Genomic DNA, 20409 nt, shown 5'->3' with positions numbered 1-20409 from the left:
ATCCGTACCTCTCCATGGACTTCCCAAGGGTGGGTGGCTACTTGACACTTCCCGTCACTTGACGGATTGGAAGCTGAGACACAGAATAGCTAGGTGACATGGCTAAAAGGTTTCACAGCAAGTGTGTGACCAAGCTGGTCTACTGGTCCAGGTCCTGTTGTGCTGCGATAAGGTCCCTAGTATAGACATAGACTAACTCTTATGGAATAAGATAAACATATGGAGGGTTGGAATGATCTAGGAAACTGGTAATGGGAAAACCACTGATCTCTAGGATGCCCTTTCTAATGTAGCCCAGGTAGGCAGTAAAAATTGTTAGCACCTGCGAGCTTTTGGATGGCACATGAGAAATTGCTGGTTCTCTTAAGTCCAGCTCTCAGTGGACGGGAGTGTGCACATCCCAAAAACCACCAGCATGTTTGGTAACCTTGTTCGTGGTCTCAGCAGAGACCCAGGTGTGAATGAGAACAGACTGAACTCCACTTTTATTTCTAGATGGGCTACTTAGGTCAGACTTGAGACACATTGACAGGGCAACATGGAGGAAGCTTGCACTCCAACTGGCCATGTGGCTGTTGTTGAACCAAGCAGAATTCTTTGCCAAACCCAGTCTTTGCCCCTCAGAGTGGAAAACACATTAGGATTGATCACTTCTCATCTAGCCAGAGTTAAAGAACAGACATTAAAGGGCGTGTACAGCAATGTCACAGCACTCATTTTCCTCTCTTTCAGGACAATGCCACAGTGCACTGTGTGTTTTGGGACTTTATGAAGAACAGTAAGTACTGTTTACAAGGGCGCCATATTTTAGCCATCATCATCCCGATGATGCCCTTTGCTACCTAATGCGGCGTCACAAACGCTGATGTCTGTAGTTCAGGTCAAATGCATCCAGGATAGGTGCTTCGTCCTGAAGTCTAGACCAGTGTGCACATGCCATCCCAGGTCTCCCCCTCATGGCCTGGGGTGGCCCACTGACACTCTGCTTCAGTTTCTCTTAGTTCTCCAAAAATAATCCAGTCACAGCCAAGCTCTTTGGAACAATAGTTCCTCCTCTTCTAGGGTCTAACTTATTCAATATCATTTAGCATCCACAAACATTCATTTCTGCACACCCCTCAGGGAGAGGGTTGCACAATCCACCTTCCTGGGACCATGGCTTTTATGTTCTGGCCTCCCCAGTCCCTAACTCACCACTCAAATCTGGGATATCACCGTCCTCCTTCCTGGGACTGTGGCTTATAGACTTCTTTTCTCCAGCAGCTTCTTTCAGTAACTCCCTTCCCTACGGACTGTGACAGGCATCTGCCTTTTCTGGACTCTCTTTACCCAATCCCCTCCTTTATCAGAGGCCTAACTGAGTTATGTTACCCATTTTCTGCACCTGTGGAGACAGGTTATGCTTGTCATAGATGGGCTGGGTTCCATCTTCTCTCAAGGGGCCAGCCATTCTATGACAACCAATATAGTCAGTGTTATAACTGAGGGATGATCATCTAGCAGTACTTGTAATGAGGCATTAACACAAATGGTAAAAAATAAAACTAAGCTAAAGCAGGGTAAAAGTAAATCCGAAACTAAATTTACTTAAGAATAACATTGATTTGATTAATTTACGTTTCAAATGTTTAATAAGTAGGTATGATGAGCCCCTATGAATAATACACCCCCTATGGGCAGGCGAGGCACAAGATTGGGAGTCATGATATAGATACTATAGTAATCAGCAAAGAGTCCTGTGGCACCTTATAGACTAACAGACATATTGGAGCATGAGCTTTCGTGGGTGAATGCCCACTTTGTTGGATGCACGTATTATAAATGCATAAGACCAACAGACCTGGGTTTTCTGTTCCTGATTCTGACACTCATCCACTTGTAAAATGGGGATAATAATTACCTCCCTCACAGTAATGGCATGAGACCTAATTCATTAATGGTTGTTAAGGAGCAATATGATATTCAACTAGAACGTGCTTTGGACACACACAATATTATTATAATCATCTTCACCTGGGATATGCAACTGAACAGGCCTCATTCAGTGGAGTACAGTTAGCATAAGGAGGTGCTGTTCATATCTCTAGCTCATTAAACAGGAATGGGGTTGGACAGGTTATCCTTACTGAAAATGCTACCTGAAGGTTGCTGAGTATGCATGTTGGGGCTAATTCTGCACTTGTTTACACTGGTGCAAATCAGAAGTAACTGTTGACTGCAACGTAGCTACACAGGTATAATACTAGGGTCAGTGGAGAATCAGAGCTGGGGTAGGCTCAAACCACAAAATTTGGATTAGGATTCTGAATTTGCAGGAGTGTCTGGATCCAAGGTTTTGGTTTGGCACATTATAAATAAAGGGGCCAATCCTGGAATTGGATCAGGCTCCAAATCTGAAAGTTCTCAGAATTCATGGGTGACAGGATCCAGGATTTCGGGTTGGCCCATCTCATATATATTCTGCTTTTAATGTGGACCAGCAGTATAGCTAACACTTTCTGGTACGATAAAACAGCTCCCTGTAACAAAAGTACTTCCCTCCCCAAACCCATGAAATGCTCATGGGAAGGGCTAGCTGATCTGGTTAGAAATGGCAGAAAATCACTGTCGATGCACTTAAATCTCTTGAGTGTGTCAGGATGGCTCAAACAAAATATCAGAGTTAGGCTATGTCTACGGTGACCAGATGTCCCGTTTTTAAAGGGACAGTCCCTTTTTTGGGACTTTTTCTTATAAAGGCGCCTATTACCTCCCACCCCCATCCTGTTTTTTCACAGCTGCTATCTGGTCACCCTAGCTATGTCAACACTATGGACCTGTGCCGCCGTAAGGTCTGTTATGTAGCTGGCTATGCTGGCAGGAGAGCGCTCTCCTCCGAACAAGTGGCTATAGGTGCTCTTCTGCCGACACAGCGTTGTTCACACTGGTCCTTTTGTCAGTCAAGGGGGAGGTTTTTTCACACCCCTGACCAACAAAAGTTTTACCAACAAAAGTGCTAGCGTAGACATAACCTTGTACTGCAAACAATACTAAAAGAGCTCCAAAATGCTTCAGAAGGGGGAGAGGTTGCTTCATGTCAGTCTCCAGTGAGCCCCTTCAGCCATTCATCTCTATCTGGAAGGGTAGGCTGGTCCAAAATAGGGCTTTTGAAGGGGGGCAAATAAAGGGGAGATTGGGGTTCCAGGGAGATCACTTCTTTCCCCCTAACATACATGATTCAAGCTTTACATATCATGGTTTTGCAATGAAAGATCAAACATTCTTCTCAGAGTTACCCCATTAAGTGAATGGTGTCATTCTAGTGTAGCTGAGCATGGAATTTGGCCCACACTTTCTGCAGATTCAGGAAGACAACAGAGTACTAATTTACAGTCAGCTCGCGTTTGGGAGGTTTTCTGTGCAACCATCAATGCTAGAAATTTCTTCGTCTTTTAACTGAGAGTTTAGATTCTGAATATATGATACCAGCCACATAAATAGGTTATAAATAAGTCACACCGGGAGAGATCTGGTCTCCAAGGAGAATGTTTGACTCCCCTGACCTAAACTGTTCCTCCCTACCTTTCAAATACTTACCCTGTCCCCACCTCCTTAGATGTAATCTAGCCAACCTCTCTCTCTCACTATAAATATCTAGTACTAGAAATATTTCTTCATTCCCCAAGTTTCAGCTGTACAAGTTTAGAGATTCTAATCTCCAACAGGAATTCAAAACATGTTCTGTGAAATCTCATCCATGTGTGCTGTTAGCTGACCCTGCACTCTGTACTAACTTGAGCTCATAATCACACCTCCTGCATTTTTCAAAGCTATAAATTACTGGATATGACTAACTGGTTAAAAATCCCTTTTTGTATTGTACAGATGGACTGGGTGGTTGGAATACATCAGGGTGTGAAGTGAAACACAGAGATATGTATTACACAATCTGTGATTGTAACCATCTTACCCATTTTGGAGTGTTGCTGGTAAGTACTCCATGAATCATCTCCGGAAAACACTGACGGGACTAGACCAAGTCATCACTGGACTTGTGAAAGACATCTTAGTTTCAAATTAGCTTTTAGAGAGCAAACTGTATTTTGCTGGAAGTACTAATAAAGAAAGCAAATAAAAGTAATTTTTAAATTAAAAAAGAAACTGAAGTCCAATTGCACACTCAGTACAAATTCATTTTACAGCAGTTGTCATTGCATCTTAGCTTTCATTGCATCTTTACAATTTTCCCTAATGAATATTACTGCATTAGCTGTTGAATTGGGTTGTATCATAATGTTAGATAGCTGCCAACAGCAACTAATGGTGTTCAGTTTCCCTAAGAGTGGCACTAATTAAACTCTTTTAATCTAAAAATGTATCAGCATTATCATCTATTATTTACATACCACCAAAAGTGTGTTAAGTACTTTAACAAAGTTCCTGCCCCAAAAACTTTAATATCAAAGCAGACCGTGTACAAATGAAGCACTGAAAATGGTTGCAACAAAAAGCAAAGTGATTGGGGAATTCTGAATAAACTAGGCAGCAGATACTAGCAGAATTTCCTCACCCTGACATAGAGAACCTGCATGGGGGAAAACACTTGGTCCATTTCCCTTCGGTACGTGCAATGTAAACGCAAATACACACCTGTGATTAAACTAACTGTTCCCTAGAGGTCATCATTTCTCTCCTCAAATATAGATGCAAGAGCCCTCTCTGGTCGTAAAAATTTTACTTCTACAAGAAGGAAATTTGAATGTTGTAGATTTTATGCAGCTTGTCGTACTTCTAAATCAGGGATCGGCAACCTTTGGCACATGGCCTGCCAGGGTAAGCACCCTGGCGGGCTGGGCCGGTTTGTTTGGCTGAACCTGTAAACGCAGCAGGCAATCACGGCTCTCACTGGCCGCAGTTCGCTGCTCCAGGCCAATGGGGGCTGTGGAAAGCGGCGGCCAGCATATCCCTTGGCCCGCGCTGCTTCCCACTGAACTGAATCAAATTGTAAACTCACTGTTCTCCATTGCTATTCCAGTTACAGACTCTGTAGGAACTGTTTTGACCGCATGATGTCTACAATTCTCAGTACAAAAGAAAACAAATTACTCTTGCTTGGTTCAAAAGTCACTTATAAAGCATATAGCAGCAGATTATGGCAGGCAACAAGATTCATATCATAAACATAATTGGGAATTAATATAGGGGAGTGAGGCCCATTTTACTGAGTGTTTTTCACAGCCTGGCTCTTGAAAGTACTTTTGATGGGTGAATACTCCCAGACTTCGAAGCATCTGTTATGTGTCCCATCCCCCACTTTCAGCAACCCCCCTGTTTTAACAAACGAGAGTTTCTTCTACAAATGCATGTCCATTAAATATTTTTGCTGTATTACTTTAAAAGCTGCATTGAAGTCTGATGTGCAATGAGAATGATGTTTTTGCAACTTCTTGGCAATTAAATACTGGATATTTTCCTGTCTTTGGTATTTCCTTACATTCTAAAATGAGTGGTCTGTAAAAATAATAAAAACATTTAGAGAAAAAATGAATAGAAACTGCTCTCTTTCCCCACTGTGAAAATGTAGGAAGCAATTGTATTTTTTCTGCATGACACAGTCCAGTTATGAGTAATGACCAGAATTCTTTATCTTTTGACCTAGGACTTAACCCGGAGAGAGATAGATGGTGTGAATCGTCGCATATTAACTCTGATAACCTATGCAGGATGTGGAGCCTCTGCCCTTTGCTTGGGGGTAGTGCTGGTGATGCATCTAACTCTTGAGTAAGTTGAATCCTTTCTTTTATTGTTTTTTCCCCCCGCAGTCACTACAGGAGTTTTCAGTAACACTTATGCTAGATCAGACACAAGAAGATGATGAAAGGATGATTTGAATATAATACAATGGAATAGTAGTGATATAAAACTTCATGCATCAGGACATAAGACAACTTCCAATTAATGGAGATTAGGAAGCAATTTCCTCTCTGAACATGTTATTCCAAAACTGCCTACTGCTGTGTTTCTTTCACCTTGTTCTGGAACATCTGGAACTGGCTACTCTTGGAGATATGGTATGGGCTGTATTGAACCACTGTTTTGAACCAGTTTGGCAATTCTTATGTTCCTAATATGCTGTCATTGCTCTTGCATCTGAATATGGTATCATGGCAAGAGGCTAGAATATCTTGTATGTTCAATGGTTTGGTCCCAATCTCTATATGCAGTCTTAAAGGAGGCAGAAAATAAAAGATGGTTCCTATTAAATATGGCCTTGAAATGTAGATCTCCTCTTGAAAGTGACAGGTAAAAATGGCACCTGTTATTTGCAGTCATATCTTCTTACATGAATAACAAACATAAATTTTTCCTACTTGTAACCCTTGTTTGCACTGTAATGCCAACACAGGTAAAAGAGAGTAAGTGGGTTGTTCTTCACTTTGTGAAACATCCACAGAATTGTTTGCTAAATTCCAGTTCTAGCAGGGCCTCATCCTCCCTGATTGAACTAACCTCGTTATCTCTAGCTTGCTTGCTAGCACATATATACCTGCCCCTGGAAATTTCCACTACATGCGTCTGACGAAGTGGGTATTCACCCACGAAAGCTCATGCTCCAAAACGTCTGTTAGTCTGTAAGGTGCCACAGGATTCTCTGCTGCTTTTATCTAAATTATGCAACTTCAGCTATGTGAATAATGTAGCTGAAGTCAACGTACTTAGATCGACTTACCATGGTGTCTTCACTGCAGTGAGTCGGCTGCTGCCGCTCCCCCGTCGACTCCGCCTGCGCCTCTTGCAGCGCCGGAGTACAAGAATCGACAGGAGAGCACTCGGGAGTCAATTTATTGTGTCTTGACTAGACACAACAAATTGATCCCCGCTGGATTGATCACTGCCCGCCCATCTGGTGGGTAGTGTAGACATATCCTTAGAGTGCTGAAAAGATATATAGAAATACTCATTACATGTTTTGTGTATTCTGATGAACTAATATACCAACTGAATGATGATGAAGCAAAGTTACGGAGAACTATAGGAGGCTCTTTTGGAAAGAAGTGTTTGTCTACATGGGGACTCAGGGAAGTTGCTGTGAATAGCTAGTGTGTAAATTTAAAGCATAATAGCTATTCCTCACGAACTAGAGAGCTAGTGTAGAATAGATCTTCAGCAATTGTTATTCCAGGCTCTTTCCACATGTAGAAAACCACAAGAATTAATTTAGACTGGAAAAAAAGCTCATAATTGTATAGTAGCATTGTAGATTTTAGACCTCCATTTCTTCTCACTTTTTCCATTATTTTTTGTCTTTCTAATTTAAAAGTCTGTTTGTCTGCAATCCTTTCAGTTTCAAGGAGTTCCTTTCCATGTGTGGATTTTTCTCTTCACTGTGTTTTTGCTATTTTATGCTCCTCAATGTCACATTTGTTTGTATATATGTAAACCTCTCAGACAAAAGGTGAGCCAACACTTCTGGACCAGACATTACGGGCCAGATTACCAGAAAAGTGCACATGCAGTTGCAGTTACTACAACTATTTGCAAACTAGGTGTTTTTGTGCACAGAGGTACCCATTTAAGCATCTAAACAACTATCCTTTGCTTAGCATTTGCAAATATTCTTTTGGTGTGCATAATCACAATAATGGAGCACGCACTTTTGTGTGCCCTTTAATGTACATACACACCTGAAAATCTGGTCTTGTATTTCTTACCTGCTCACAGTTCTAAGAAATAAAGTGGCAATGCAGGATATACTTACTATTTGATGGATGGTAAGAGGTGGTAACTCCTCATAACCACCCAAACAGGTTCATTTTCTTTCCCCATAGAAAGATTAAAAAGTAAATCTCTTTAAATTTGCAAAGAGGAAGGATAGCGTTGTGTTGAAGACACTGGAATAGAACTCAGGAGACCTGGATGCAATAGGGAGCTCAGGGCAAGTCACTAAATCTCTCTGTGGCTTAGTTCCCCTATCTGTACAATAGAGATATTTATACAGTCAGGGCCGGCTCCAGACGCCAGCTGAGTAAACTCCTGCTTGGGGTGGCAGATTCTACGAGGTGGCATTCTGCCCAAACCTAGGGCGGCACAGCAGGTGTTTTTATTTTTGGTTCCCCGATCCGGCTGCCCTGTAGGGCGGAGGAGGGGAGAGCTCTGCAGCAAACTCGGCAGGGCAGCCTGCGTCCTTCCCTTCCAGCCAACCGGAGAGGCGCAGAGCCCTCCCAGCAGGCGGCGCGATGGTCAGGGCCGCCAGGTGAGCACCCCGCTGAAGCCCTGGCTGCCTCCCATCTCTCTCTCCCCCTGTTCCCTCCCGCTCCACCCCATTAGACCAGATATGCACTCTGCAGCACAGGGAGTCCCCCTGCACCTTGACTCCAGACGCCCTGAAGGGTTTTTTTGTTTTGTTTTTTTTCCCTGCTTTGCTGGCTGCGCCGTCCCCTCCCCCCCACTTTGCCGCTCCAGCTGTGCTGTTTTTTGGTTCCCCCTCGCCCCCCGCTTTGCTGCTCCAGCCGTGCCATGTTTGTTCCCCACCCCACTTTGCTGCTTCGGCCGCGCGTGGTTTTTTTTTTTTTTTTTTCCCCACCTTTCTCCCCTGGCTGCCCCCCCCCCCCTTTTTTTTTTTTTGCTTGGGGCGGCAAAAAAGCCAGAGCCGGCCCCTGTATACAGTCCTTCTCCTATCCTTTGTCTGTCTTGTGTTTAGGTTATAAATTCTTTGAGGCAAGGTGTGTCTTTTACTCTGTGTTTCTGTAGTACCAGCGCAATGTGGCTCTCATCTCAGGAGGGGTCTTTAGGTGCTATCATAATACGAATAATAATATTGTATTGAGTAAAAGATGGGCTATGGCTGTAAGACAATGAAGTTCTTTTCCACTCACTCAGTCATGCCAATGCTAGAATTCTCCCTGGAACATGGATAATATATACTCCCAGGAGCGGCGCCAGGGTTTTTGGTGCCTTAGGCGGGGGTCCTTCCGTGCTCCCAGTTGGCAGCAATTCTGTGGTGGGGGGGGTCCTTCCGCGCTCCTGGTCTTCGGGGCACTTCAGCAGTGGGTCCCGGAGCGAGTGAAGGACCCGCCGCAGAATTGCCACCGAAGACCCAGAGCGCGGCAGGACCCCCTACCGCCGAATTGCCACTGAGGGTGGCAAAATGCCGCCCCCCCCCAAATCCTGGTGCCTTAAGCGGCTGCTTAGATTGCCTAAATGGAAGCGCCGGCCCTGTATACTCCCAGCCTTTGCAGCATGGAAACAGCAGGGAATTGAATTCTCTGTTATTGAAAGAAATTAGTGTGTAGAGTATGCCCTGATGTTAGATACTAGGGGAGTGTTTTTAATTAAAAACAAGTTTTTATAAAGCTTAGTTATAAGTCACTAAGGCTATTGAATACACATTTTTATTACCTCCTGCTAAGAACAAAATGTGATAACCTTTCATTAATTGGCAGCAAGTGCAACTGCACTATGACAATATTAGAAAAATTCATTTCTTTTCACTTTTATTTTAGCAAGCTTTGCAGAGATTATCCTTCAAAAATCCTGCTAAATCTCTGCACTGCACTGCTGATGCTAAACCTGATATTCCTGGTCAATTCCTGGCTGTCATCATTTAACAACCATGGCCTGTGTATCACAGTGGCTGTGTTCCTCCATTACTTTCTGCTTGCAGCCTTCACATGGATGGGCCTGGAATCTCTTCACATGTACTTTGCTCTCATCAAAGTCTTCAGTATATACATTCCAAACTATATACTGAAATGCTGCATTGCTGGGTGGGGTAAGTACGTAGCTAGTCTCTCTTGATATCTGTGCTTGGTATACTGCTCTAATGTAGGCTTTTCTCACATGAAAATACACTCCACCCATACAGGAAAGATTCCTTAGCCCAGACAGGTCCTGCCGACAGCTACTCCTGGACATGGGAGTGTAGCAGATAGTCCTTGTCGCTTTTCTTCTGCACAGGAATACGGGCATGTGGATCTGTACTGTGCCTGCTTTGCTGGAGCAAGACTGTTATTGGCCCCCTCTATGGATATGCAAAGAGAGAGGGGACTTAATGAGCTTCTTTCCCAACCTCTCGTGCGCCTGCACAGGGATCACTCACAATGAGGGGTCCTAGTGATCCTGGGCATGCCAGCTGCCTGAATGAAGGCAGCATGGGGGCAGAACCATGGACCGTCTCCATCCTGTGGCCAGGTAGAGGGGATCACTCTCTATATCTCCAAGAACAGTGTCCTGTAGCTGCCACTCCAACATGCACTTCCGGGGAGCCCTGTGAGTGAATGCTGGGCCTCACTCAGAATATTTTTGGGGTCTCCAGCAGCAGCATGGCCCCATCCACTCTCCCTCCAAACAACAGGGCACCAAAGGCATCATGTAGCCAATAGTAGGGAAGACTGGTAGAAAGGGGTTAACAAGCAGGTTTGCATTAAAAAAGGGCAGAATTTCAAGAAATGATTGTAGTTCTGTTGAGTTGCCTGGATAGTTGCTAAACTCAGTGACTATTTTTAAATGTACATTACCATCTCTGTCATTAGATTTTGCACACAAGTACGCCGATTCTTAGCCTTACAAGAACTCTTGTTTAGGCACAGCTCTTAGCAGTGGTGATGGCTGTAACAATCCTTTCGGCAAACAACAAAAACAGAAGCTGAAAGGAACATGGTAAACAGGAAAGCAGTGGCACTGAAGATTTGTGAACAAGGGCTGTTTGAAAAATGTCAGCCTCATTAGCCTGTTACACAGGGTGCTACTACTAATTTGTCTTTTGCCAGTCTAAGATGTTTCTAATAATTAGTAGGGGTTGGGTTTGAGGTATTATTTTAGCAGAGTGGATCCGTTCTGGAGATGTCTGAAAACTCAAACATTTTGATACTTTATGCCTACTCATCTGCAGTTTACATAAATAAATAAAGGGAAAATCCATGATTTCAGCAGAGCCTTCAGGTGTGTTATTGAGAAGAGACCTTGATCTACACATCTGTATCACTGCTGTAATTATTAATCATGGACTGTCAGACCCAGAAGAGATTAGGAGATTGGATGTCTCCCTCTTCCAAATATTTTTTATTTTGGCTTAAAATCTCTCTCTTATCTCCCATGCTATTAGGAATACCAGCTGTTGTAGTTGCTACTCTCCTCATTATAAATACGGAGTTTTATGGATCATTTTCTAAAAACCAGAACTCATTCACTTTTTTGTAAGTATATTTGAAGGAATTGGCCCAACATCTTGTCTCCTTTTATTTCTTCTAGTTCATGCTAATCTCTTTCTCTTTACTTTGCCACTTTGAGTGTCAATTCCTCTTTCTTTGTGGAGAATCTCTTTGCTTCTGGAACACATTAACATAATCGTATAGCCTCTTAAGGCCAGAAAAGACCGTCATGATCATGTAGTCTGACCTTCTGTGCATTGCAGGCTGAGGTCACAGAACTGCACCCACCCACTCCTGTAATAGAGGACCCATAACTTCTGGCTGAATTACCGAAGTCCTCAAATCATGATTTAAAGATTTCAAGTTACAGAGAATCCACCATTTACACTTGTTGAAACCTGGAAATGACCCTTGCCCTATGCTACAGACGAAGGCAAAACAACCCCATGATCTCTGCCAATCTGACCCAGAGAAAAATTCCTTCCCAACTCAAAATATAGTGATCAGTTGGATTTGAGTATGTCAGCACGACACAACAGCCAGACAGTTGGGAAAGAATTCTCTGTAGTAACTCAGAGTCCTCCCCGTCTAGTGTCCCATCACCTGCCATTGGGGATTTTTGCTACTAGCAGTTGCAGATTGCCTGCAATGGCATGTAACCAGTCTCATCACACCATCCCCTCCATAAACTTGTCAAGATCAGTCATGACGCCAATTAGGTTTTTTTGTCCCCACTTGTCCTCTTGGAAGGCTGATTGGAGTAAATCAAGACATCAAACCTATTCCATGTGTTCAGTGGAGTCTCTATAAAAATATTTTAGTCCAATGTTCCACATGCTTATGTTAATTCCCCAAGGTTTTGAACTTTTCTCGTTCCTGTATCTCCTTTGTCATGATCAAACCTCTCGTAATTTTGAATTCTTCAGTTAGATCACATCAACCTTTCTACTTTTCCAGTGCGAATAAGCTACTCTCTAGCCTTTCTTCTGAAACAGTGTTTACATCAGGAATACTCCCACTTGCTCTATCTAGGACGGTACCATTCCAGTAATAATAGATTGTGTATTTACAATCTGACCAGATGGGGCAGCACATAGCTATGGCAACTCATGAGCAGCACAGAGAGCGAATTATGTATCAGGGGCACCATTACGACCACACTGGAGCAAGGGGGAAGCAGGAATCTGCTACTGACACATCATCTGAGGAAAGTCTAACCAATGCCCATCCATGTGCTGTATTGATAACAGAATAGCTCCCTAATTAGTTATTTTCAACTTTCTGTGTTCTTCCCTTTTCCTGTAGTTGCTGGATTCAAGATGATATTGTCTTTTACATCTCCGTTGTCGCCTATTTCTGCTTAATATTTCTGATTAACATAGTGATGTTCATCAATGTTCTTCTTCAAATTCATATCATGAAATCAAAGCAGCAAATAAAATCCAAGAACTGGAAGCAGGGCTTTCTCCATGATCTGCGGAGCACGGTCATCCTGTCATTCTTACTCGGCTTAACCTGGGGTTTTGCCTTTTTTGCCTGGGGATCAGCAAGGATTTTTTTCTTGTATGCCTTCGCCATTTGTAACACACTGCAAGGTAACTTCTGTATGAGATGCTGATAGCAGTATGGTGTATTTTTATCAGTTTATGAGTGTGATATATAAATACATTCAGATCGTCATTTTACCAACCCAAATTGGGATGGTTAAGTAGTTTTGTTTGCATCATTTGGAAGTTTGGAGAGTTTAATAATAAAAATCCCTTTGAATAAGTGAGATGATATCCTGAACTTTATATATCACTGCCACAATTCAATAGGACTTGTGGTAATGCCTTTGAAACACAGGTCCCAATCTATGCCCTTTTCAGGGACACAGACACAATCCATTTAACCTGGGCATAGAAATGCATGCTTGGATTTTGCAGTGACTAGCAGGTTGCCAAGAATGTCTGCCCTAATATCAAATCTGTAGAGGGCTCTTTAAGCCATCTATTAACTCAGGGGCATTAAGGAAGAGAAGAATAGCCCTAAGTTCTGTCCTAATATAAAATAGGCTGTGGATCTGCCTCTCTCAAAGACTCATAGACTTTAAGGCTAGAAAGGACCATCATGATCATTTAGTCTGATTTCCTGCACATCGCAGGCCACAGAACCTCACACATCCACTACTGCAGTAAGCCCATATCCTCTGGCTGAGTTACTAAGTCCTCACATCTTGATTTAAAGACTTCAAGTTACAGAGAACCCACTATTTACTCTAGTTCAAACAAGTAAGTGCCCCACGCTGCAGAGGGTCTCTGCCAGTCTGACTTGGGGGAAAATTCCTTCCCAACCCTAAATATAGAGATCAGTTAGACCTTGAACATGTGGGCAAGGCCCAGTGGCCAAACTCTGTGCTGTATATATGTCACGTCTGTGACTGAAGAGAGCATGAAAGCTTCAGAAACGAGGTAGGAGGCTGGGGAATCAATATGAAAATTACTGATTTTGTCTTCCTTCTTCCTTTAGGGGTTTTTATCTTTGTACATCATTGCCTGATGAAAGAGACGGTGAGGAAGCAGTGCCGAGTGCACTTTTGCTGGGGGAGGTTTCGGCTCAATAATTATTCTGGTAAGACACTGAGGTTTATTGTTTTGCTTGACTCATTTTTAAGCTATTAATGGCATAAGAATTAAAATGGAAATGCTTGTGTGCCACAAAAGTACTGCTCCTATTCTGGCATTTAAGATTGAGTAAGCTACAGTGAAGAATCAATTGCAGTATATTTTTATCTAAATTGGAAGTGCTTAGTGTTGCTGTCCTTATATACTGAACTTCTGTGGCACTTGCCACCCAAGGTTTTCAAAATGCTTTACCCCTTCAAAATACACCCCTTACAAGGCCTTCCACTGATGTCACATCCATTCTATATAGAAAGGTGGGGTGTCCCAATGTACACATTTTCCACAATTCCCCCACTACTGTGGAAAAGTGTTAGGTCTTAATGTTCTTCCATGAATTCTTCATAGATTGGACCTTGATTAATAGAGTCAATAGTTAATGTGGTGAGGGGGTGACAGCATATAGATACAGGACAGATTTTCAAAAACGTTTCAGTCTCACCTCTAAAACTGCAGCTGCAATGTACAGATGGTATTTTTATACAGAATTCCAATTACAGCCAATGCAGTTTGCTTATACAAATCTGAAATTCTGAGCATGCAAAAATCTTCAGCATAATTTTAAAGGCTGTATAATGGAGTCAGCACTCACCTCTCACAAGTGCCCCCCCCCCCCAGTCAAGTGCATGTGCTTGCAGTTTCTCAGTTTGTGATAATGGGGTGGTACCCACCTCTCACAAACTCTCCCCTTGGTTGATGGCTTCTTTGGCCGGTCTTCAGTGTTTCAGCCTTCCAGAGAAGTCACACACACTGTCTATAAGTGGAACAGAACAAACCTCTTCCAGGGGTTTACCCTCTTTTGGCCCTACTATGGGACTGTACCCCCAGGGCTTCCTCCCTGGGGGCAGTGTTTCCTTGCAGCCGTCCCTGGGCTCCATCCCAGCAGCCAGCCAGGAGCTCCTTCTTAGTTCCCCTGTACTCTGCCCAGACTGAGCTGTCTGTGGCTGTCCCTATGGCTCTTTCAGCCAGCCAGGAACTCTCTCTTCCAGCTCCAGGCAGTAATTGACTGAATCTGTCTCCACTGCTCCTTTTTATATGACCCTCCTGGCCCCTGATTGGCCATTCCTGCAGCCCCTCTAATTGGCGGCTAAATGGCTCAGATATAGGTTAGGGGTTTGATATAGGAGTGAGTGGGTGAGATTCTGTGGCCTGCATTGTGCAGGAGGTTGGACTAGATGATCATAATGGTCCCTTCTGACCTTAAAGTCTATGATTCTTTGTGAGACCTGGAGGCCTCCAGCAGGGGGGTCTCTGGATCTACTCTACCCCATCACAAGCTGTTAAAAAATTTGGTATAAAATTAATAGAGTGTGGAACCCCTGGTTTTACTTCAGTATATCTTCTGATTTGACAGCTCAAGAAAGAGAAATCCATGCACTGCCATATAAATATTAATATGTGTGTATAATATATAATAAAATAATGTTGTATGTAACACATACACTGTGCATCAGATTGTGCTTTTAAGATATAGGTCTGTGTTGGGCTGGTGCAGCTCTCCACCACCCCAGGGGATTACAGGGGAAGTGCACCACCTCTAAAATGTGTGTAGCGTTCTGGCAAGGTGCTGCTGGAGAAACCCTTAATCAGCTCCTGCCATTCCAACCCCAATCAGGGAGAATGGATTGGGGCTATGTTTGCCTGGTAACTGATCAGATCTGCCAGCCTCATTCACAGGAGCTATAAGGCTGGAAGGAAGTGAGAGGAAGGGAGTGTGTGTGTGTGTGTGTGTGTATGTGAGAGTGGAGACTAAGGGCTTGGCTACACTTGCAGATGTAGAGCGCTTTGAGTTAAACCAGCCTTTGGAGAGCGCAGTAGGGAAAGCGCTACTGTCTGTCCACACTGACAGCTGCAAGTGCACTGGCATGGCCACATTTGTGGCACTTGCAACGGGATTGGGAGTGGTGCATTATGGGCAGCTATCCCAGCATTCAAGTGGCTGCAACGTGCTTTTCAAATGGGGGTGGGGTGGAATGTGACAGAGTGTGTTCTGTGTACATGGAGGGAGAGTGTGAGTGTTTTGGGGTGCTGAGAGTGTGTCAGCATGCTGTCTTGTAAGTTCAGGTCCCCCTCCCCCCGGCCTCTCTCTCTCTCACACTGACAGCAAGCAACATTCCAAAGTAATGGCTGCTCTGTCTCAGAGCAGATAAGCATGCCAGATGTCAGAAACGGAGCTTTGAAAGGGCATATCCGCATTCCTACAGCCCAGTTCAAAACAATTACAAGAGTGGTCACTTGACTTAAGGGGATTATAGGACATTTCCGGAGGTCAGAGTGCAGTAAAGCAACACCTTGTTCACACTGATGCCAGGGTGTCTCAGATGATATTCCTCTCACTGAGGTGGAGTACCAGGAGCGCTCTAGCCACGGAGTCAGAGCGCTCTACGTGCCTTGCCAGTACGGACTGGGAGTAAGTTAGAGCGCACTGGGTGGCTTTAGTGTGCTCTAACTTGCAAGGGTAGCCAAGCCCTAAGAGCAGGAGATCAGGCTCAGAGGGAACAGGAACCTCCTAGTTTGTTGCTGGCCAGGCGTGTAGTAGGCCAAGCAGTTGTAAAGCCTGTATATAGTTGGAAACTGGTGGTGGAAAACTGAGCATGAATAAAAAACATATGTGTTGCACCAGACTGAAGTGTCCCTGATTCATGGAGGAGAGGGGCCAAGGGGCCGAATCCACAGGGGCACTGTGGGTACTCCGTTTCAAGCATGTTCTCTCATGAACATCTGGCTAACCCCACTGGCTGGTTATAGAGAGTGGGAGGTCATGACCCCACCTCCTTTCCATCCATCCCATCATCTTTGGAATGGCTAGCTAGGAAAGACTAAATCCTGGTCTCTAATAGCTGGAGATCGGCATGAGCCCTGAAGCAAGGTTTAATATCTTTCCAAACTCTTTGTCATTAATTATGATAACTCTGGGTATGTGCCTTATAATGATAGACTCAAGGAGTTCAATCTATTTAGTTTAACAAATAGAAGGTTAAGGGGTGGCTTGATTAGTTTGTATGCACCAACATGGGGAAGAAGTATTTTAAAATGGGCTTTTCAATTTAGCAGAGTAAGGTACAACACAATCCAGCGGCTGGAAGTTGACATTAGACAAATTCAGATTTGATATAAAGCAGAGTTTTTTAACAGTGAGAGTAATTAACCATTGGAACAACTTACCAAATGTCTTTGTGGATTCTTCATCACTGACAATTTTTAAATTAAGATTGGCTGTTTTTTCTAAAAGATCTGCTCCAGGAAGTATTTTGGGAAAGTTCATGCTGTGTTATACAGGAGGTCAGACTAGATGATCACAATGGTTCCTTCTGATCTTTCAATCTATGAAATCTTATTTCTCATTTTATTGAAATCTCTCTTTCTAAAGATTAATGTCACTGTGTCTTTTTTTTTTTTTTTGGCTAGGCACAATGTAGCCTTGGGTGTGTGATTATATATTAACACTCAGAACACAGACAGATGCAATAGACATATTTGCAGATTGACAACAGGAGGGCTAACACCCCAAAAGGAATAAAGGCAGAAGAGGAAAGTGTGTTGCAAATGTTCTTCCATGCATCACGGTATATTATAAACAGTGTTTAAAAAAGAACACAGAGAGGAAATTTTATGTTATAGTTATGCAAATAATTCACCAACGAGACAGTCTGTGGAGGAGCTTCTAATGGAATATACCTAGAAGAACACAAGAAAGCAATGGGACAATTACACCTTTTGGGTTGCTTACACTTCAAAATCAGGTTTATCAACGCAAGATCATTTCCATCTGCAATAAATGCCAACAAAACTCCAGCCCAGAGTGACCACACTGTAATATATGTCTCTACCCACTCAGAAGAATTAGTATATGTGTTATATAGTACTGGAAACATTTCCCCAATGTACAGAGATTGATTCCTGTGTAGTGTAGTTGTGAGTGTTACACAGTACCTATTTCCAAACACTGCTACCTCAGGAAACCGCTCCGAGTGCCAGGGAGTAATCAGCTGCATCTCATGATACAGTGACCTAACTAACTGCACCCTAAATATTATCTCTTATATGTCCTTTTATTTCCAAACTCACCACTCTATAATTTCAGATTGGAGCAGCGAAGGAACATCTGCTGGATATAAACCAAGAAATTTAGAGCATAAACTATCATTACATTCTTTGAAATCAACCAGGTCTCTGAAGTCTAATACAACAAGCTCAACTTCCAATGGTTCAGGCTCCTTACCGGAGACATCTTTGGATATGGACTTGAGAGCAGGTAAAAGGAAAGTAACGTGCACTGATTTTTATAAAATCAGAATGTAAAAAGCCCAAGCTGTGGAAACAGAAAAATTTTGCTACCGTGTCTATGTCAGACTCAGACTTCAGGCTAGGATTTCTGTTACAGCCAGCTTCTGCTAGGCACAGCAGAGTTGGAAAGCTACCAAGGAGCTGGCTCTGTCTTCCTGAGTCTCTATTCAGACTTATCGCTAAGTACAGATGGGGGCTATTCTAATTTATGCAATCTGACAAGAGTCCTCAAGAAATTGCAGAAGTGAATTCTACTCTGGGTTCGCCCCCTTCCATTCCCAACATGTTACATATACTGGGGGTTGCACAGGAGTGAGTGTTGCCAGCTCTATGCCAGTTAGGAGCATCTTCACCCCAAAAGAATCCCAGCAGGAGAGTTACACCTTAAAGGGGTCTGATTTTCATAAAGTGCTAAGCACTCACACTCTGAAAAAGGAGTCTGAAATTTGGCATGCAAAATCATTCATCATTTTTGAAACAGGCCTACTTTCTTTCTCTTCCAAGGAAGTTAAAGCATAGTGATATTCTGTTCTCCCTCTTATTTGGAAAGATTTGTTGTAATGAGAGCATTACATAGAAATCTGTATTTTTAAACATGTAAACAAGGGAATCAAACCATGGTTACTGAAAATGATCCTTTATTCATTTTGCCTAGCTGAGGTGCAATACAACCCGGGCTCATCTGCTTATCAGGTAAAACATCCTCGGGTAAGAAGAATATCACCTGTGGATCTACAACTGCACAGTACGCAGAAAACTAAGTTTCTGCAGTGATACCCAACCTGTTTTTTTCTGCTTAACTGAAGACTGTCCTATTTTGTGGCCTGTACAAATAAACGTTTATCCAAGTATTTATTTTTTTAATTATAAACTAAGCATTCTGAAGATTGTTATAGGGCTAAAGTCCTGCTCATGCAACCCTTTTGGCTTTAATGGTGCACATGTGGGAAGAATTTGGCCCTCTCGTGTGTGTGGTGGTGGCAGTATCAAGCCCCTGATGTTAAGTCTTGATTTGATAATGGAATGCTGCTGAATGATGATGTATGTGATACAAAGATCCATTAATGATTTTTGTAACTGTCTGATTTAATTGTTAATTAGCATCAGCAGATCAAACCATGTTCCGATCCAAAACCTACACTTAACTTACAATTAATAAAATGCAGAATTGGTAAAAAACAAGGGCTTGGAGTTTCCCAGTAAGAAGAACATGAAACCGTAACTCTGGATGTATAAAAATGTCTCCTTTTTAGGGAGTGGCAAACTGTATGGATTGCGAGGCCATGTCTACACTATGTACTTTGGTCGATGCAAATTACATCAGTGTAAAGCCGCTGCAGTTAGTATATTGTTCACGCGCTTGCTGAGACGTGAGTGGCAATTGCACTCTGGAAGTTTGCAATGCCCGATTGCTATCGGTCAGTGGAAAATCATTTTGGAGTTAGAAAATCCAGTGAAGGCTGTTGCCATGCAAGTACAGGGCCATTAATCATCTCCTGTTAGGCAGGACTGTCTTGGCAATGTGCATGGATGGACTTGGAGCTATTGGGTTTCTGACCTGTGCTGGGGTGACAACCAGCCCGTACATCCCTATTTTGGCACCAGTCCACCTTGCCACAGAGTCCATCAACAGAGAGGGCTATTTTGAGATGGTTATGCCAGTGTTGGTGGATCATGGGAGACGCGTCACTGATATCATGTGGGCTGTTAAGGGAAGGTGTATGACACTCCTATCTTTAAGAACACAGGACTGCGTAGACGCTTGCAAGCAGGGACATTCTTTCCTGGCCGATGGATTACTACTGGCAATGGTGAAATGTGAGTAGTGATCTTGGCTGGACTCAGCTTACTACTTGCTCATGAAACTGTACACCAGCAACCTTGACAGAATCAAGAAAACATGGCCTTGCAGGTGCAGAATGACAGCTGGGATGCTGGCTGGATCTGAGAGAGAAAAATATCTCAATGGTTACAGCTGCCTGCTGTGTCCTACATAATATCTGTGAGACAAAAGTAGAAAAGTTTCTGCTGGGGTGAAGGTGGAGCAGCTGTTTGGTGAGTTTGAAGAGCCAGACACAGTGGACATTATGTGGCTGAAGGTGGCCTAGAGAAGCACCTTAACCCCCAGCCACAGTAATGTGGTATGGTAGAGCGTGCTCTGCCCAGCCCTGCAGTTCTGAGGGTGGTTACGAACTGTGGAGTGCTTGGTGTACATGTAAGAATCTACACTAGCTTTTTATGCACCTATGAATTCTGTGGTGCTTGCTGTACATTATGATTATTACATTGTGTTTTTCACTGAACCTATGAATTCTATGGTCCTGTACAATTAC

At 43.2% G+C, this 20409-nt stretch overlaps 1 protein-coding gene across 1 annotated transcript in view; it reads left to right on the top strand.

The window, feature by feature from the left end:
- Positions 1 to 18981, top strand: part of ADGRG4 (adhesion G protein-coupled receptor G4) — a 49241-nt gene extending 30260 nt beyond the window's left edge. The window contains exons 12-20 of the mRNA XM_075068425.1: positions 733 to 778; positions 3865 to 3968; positions 5639 to 5760; positions 9483 to 9751; positions 11084 to 11174; positions 12435 to 12724; positions 13638 to 13739; positions 17874 to 18044; positions 18732 to 18981. Of these exons, the coding sequence (XP_074924526.1) occupies positions 733 to 778; positions 3865 to 3968; positions 5639 to 5760; positions 9483 to 9751; positions 11084 to 11174; positions 12435 to 12724; positions 13638 to 13739; positions 17874 to 18044; positions 18732 to 18850 (1314 nt within the window). The 3' untranslated portion in view covers positions 18851 to 18981. The remainder of the gene's footprint in view (positions 1 to 732; positions 779 to 3864; positions 3969 to 5638; positions 5761 to 9482; positions 9752 to 11083; positions 11175 to 12434; positions 12725 to 13637; positions 13740 to 17873; positions 18045 to 18731) is intronic.
- The last annotated feature ends 1428 nt before the right edge of the window (positions 18982 to 20409 follow it).

The sequence above is a fragment of the Chelonoidis abingdonii genome, chromosome 8 (genome assembly GCF_003597395.2).
Source record: "Chelonoidis abingdonii isolate Lonesome George chromosome 8, CheloAbing_2.0, whole genome shotgun sequence".
Classification (NCBI taxonomy): Eukaryota; Metazoa; Chordata; order Testudines; family Testudinidae; genus Chelonoidis; species Chelonoidis abingdonii.
The sequence above is the reverse complement of the archived record's forward strand: the minus strand, read 5'-3'. Positions and strand labels throughout refer to the sequence as shown.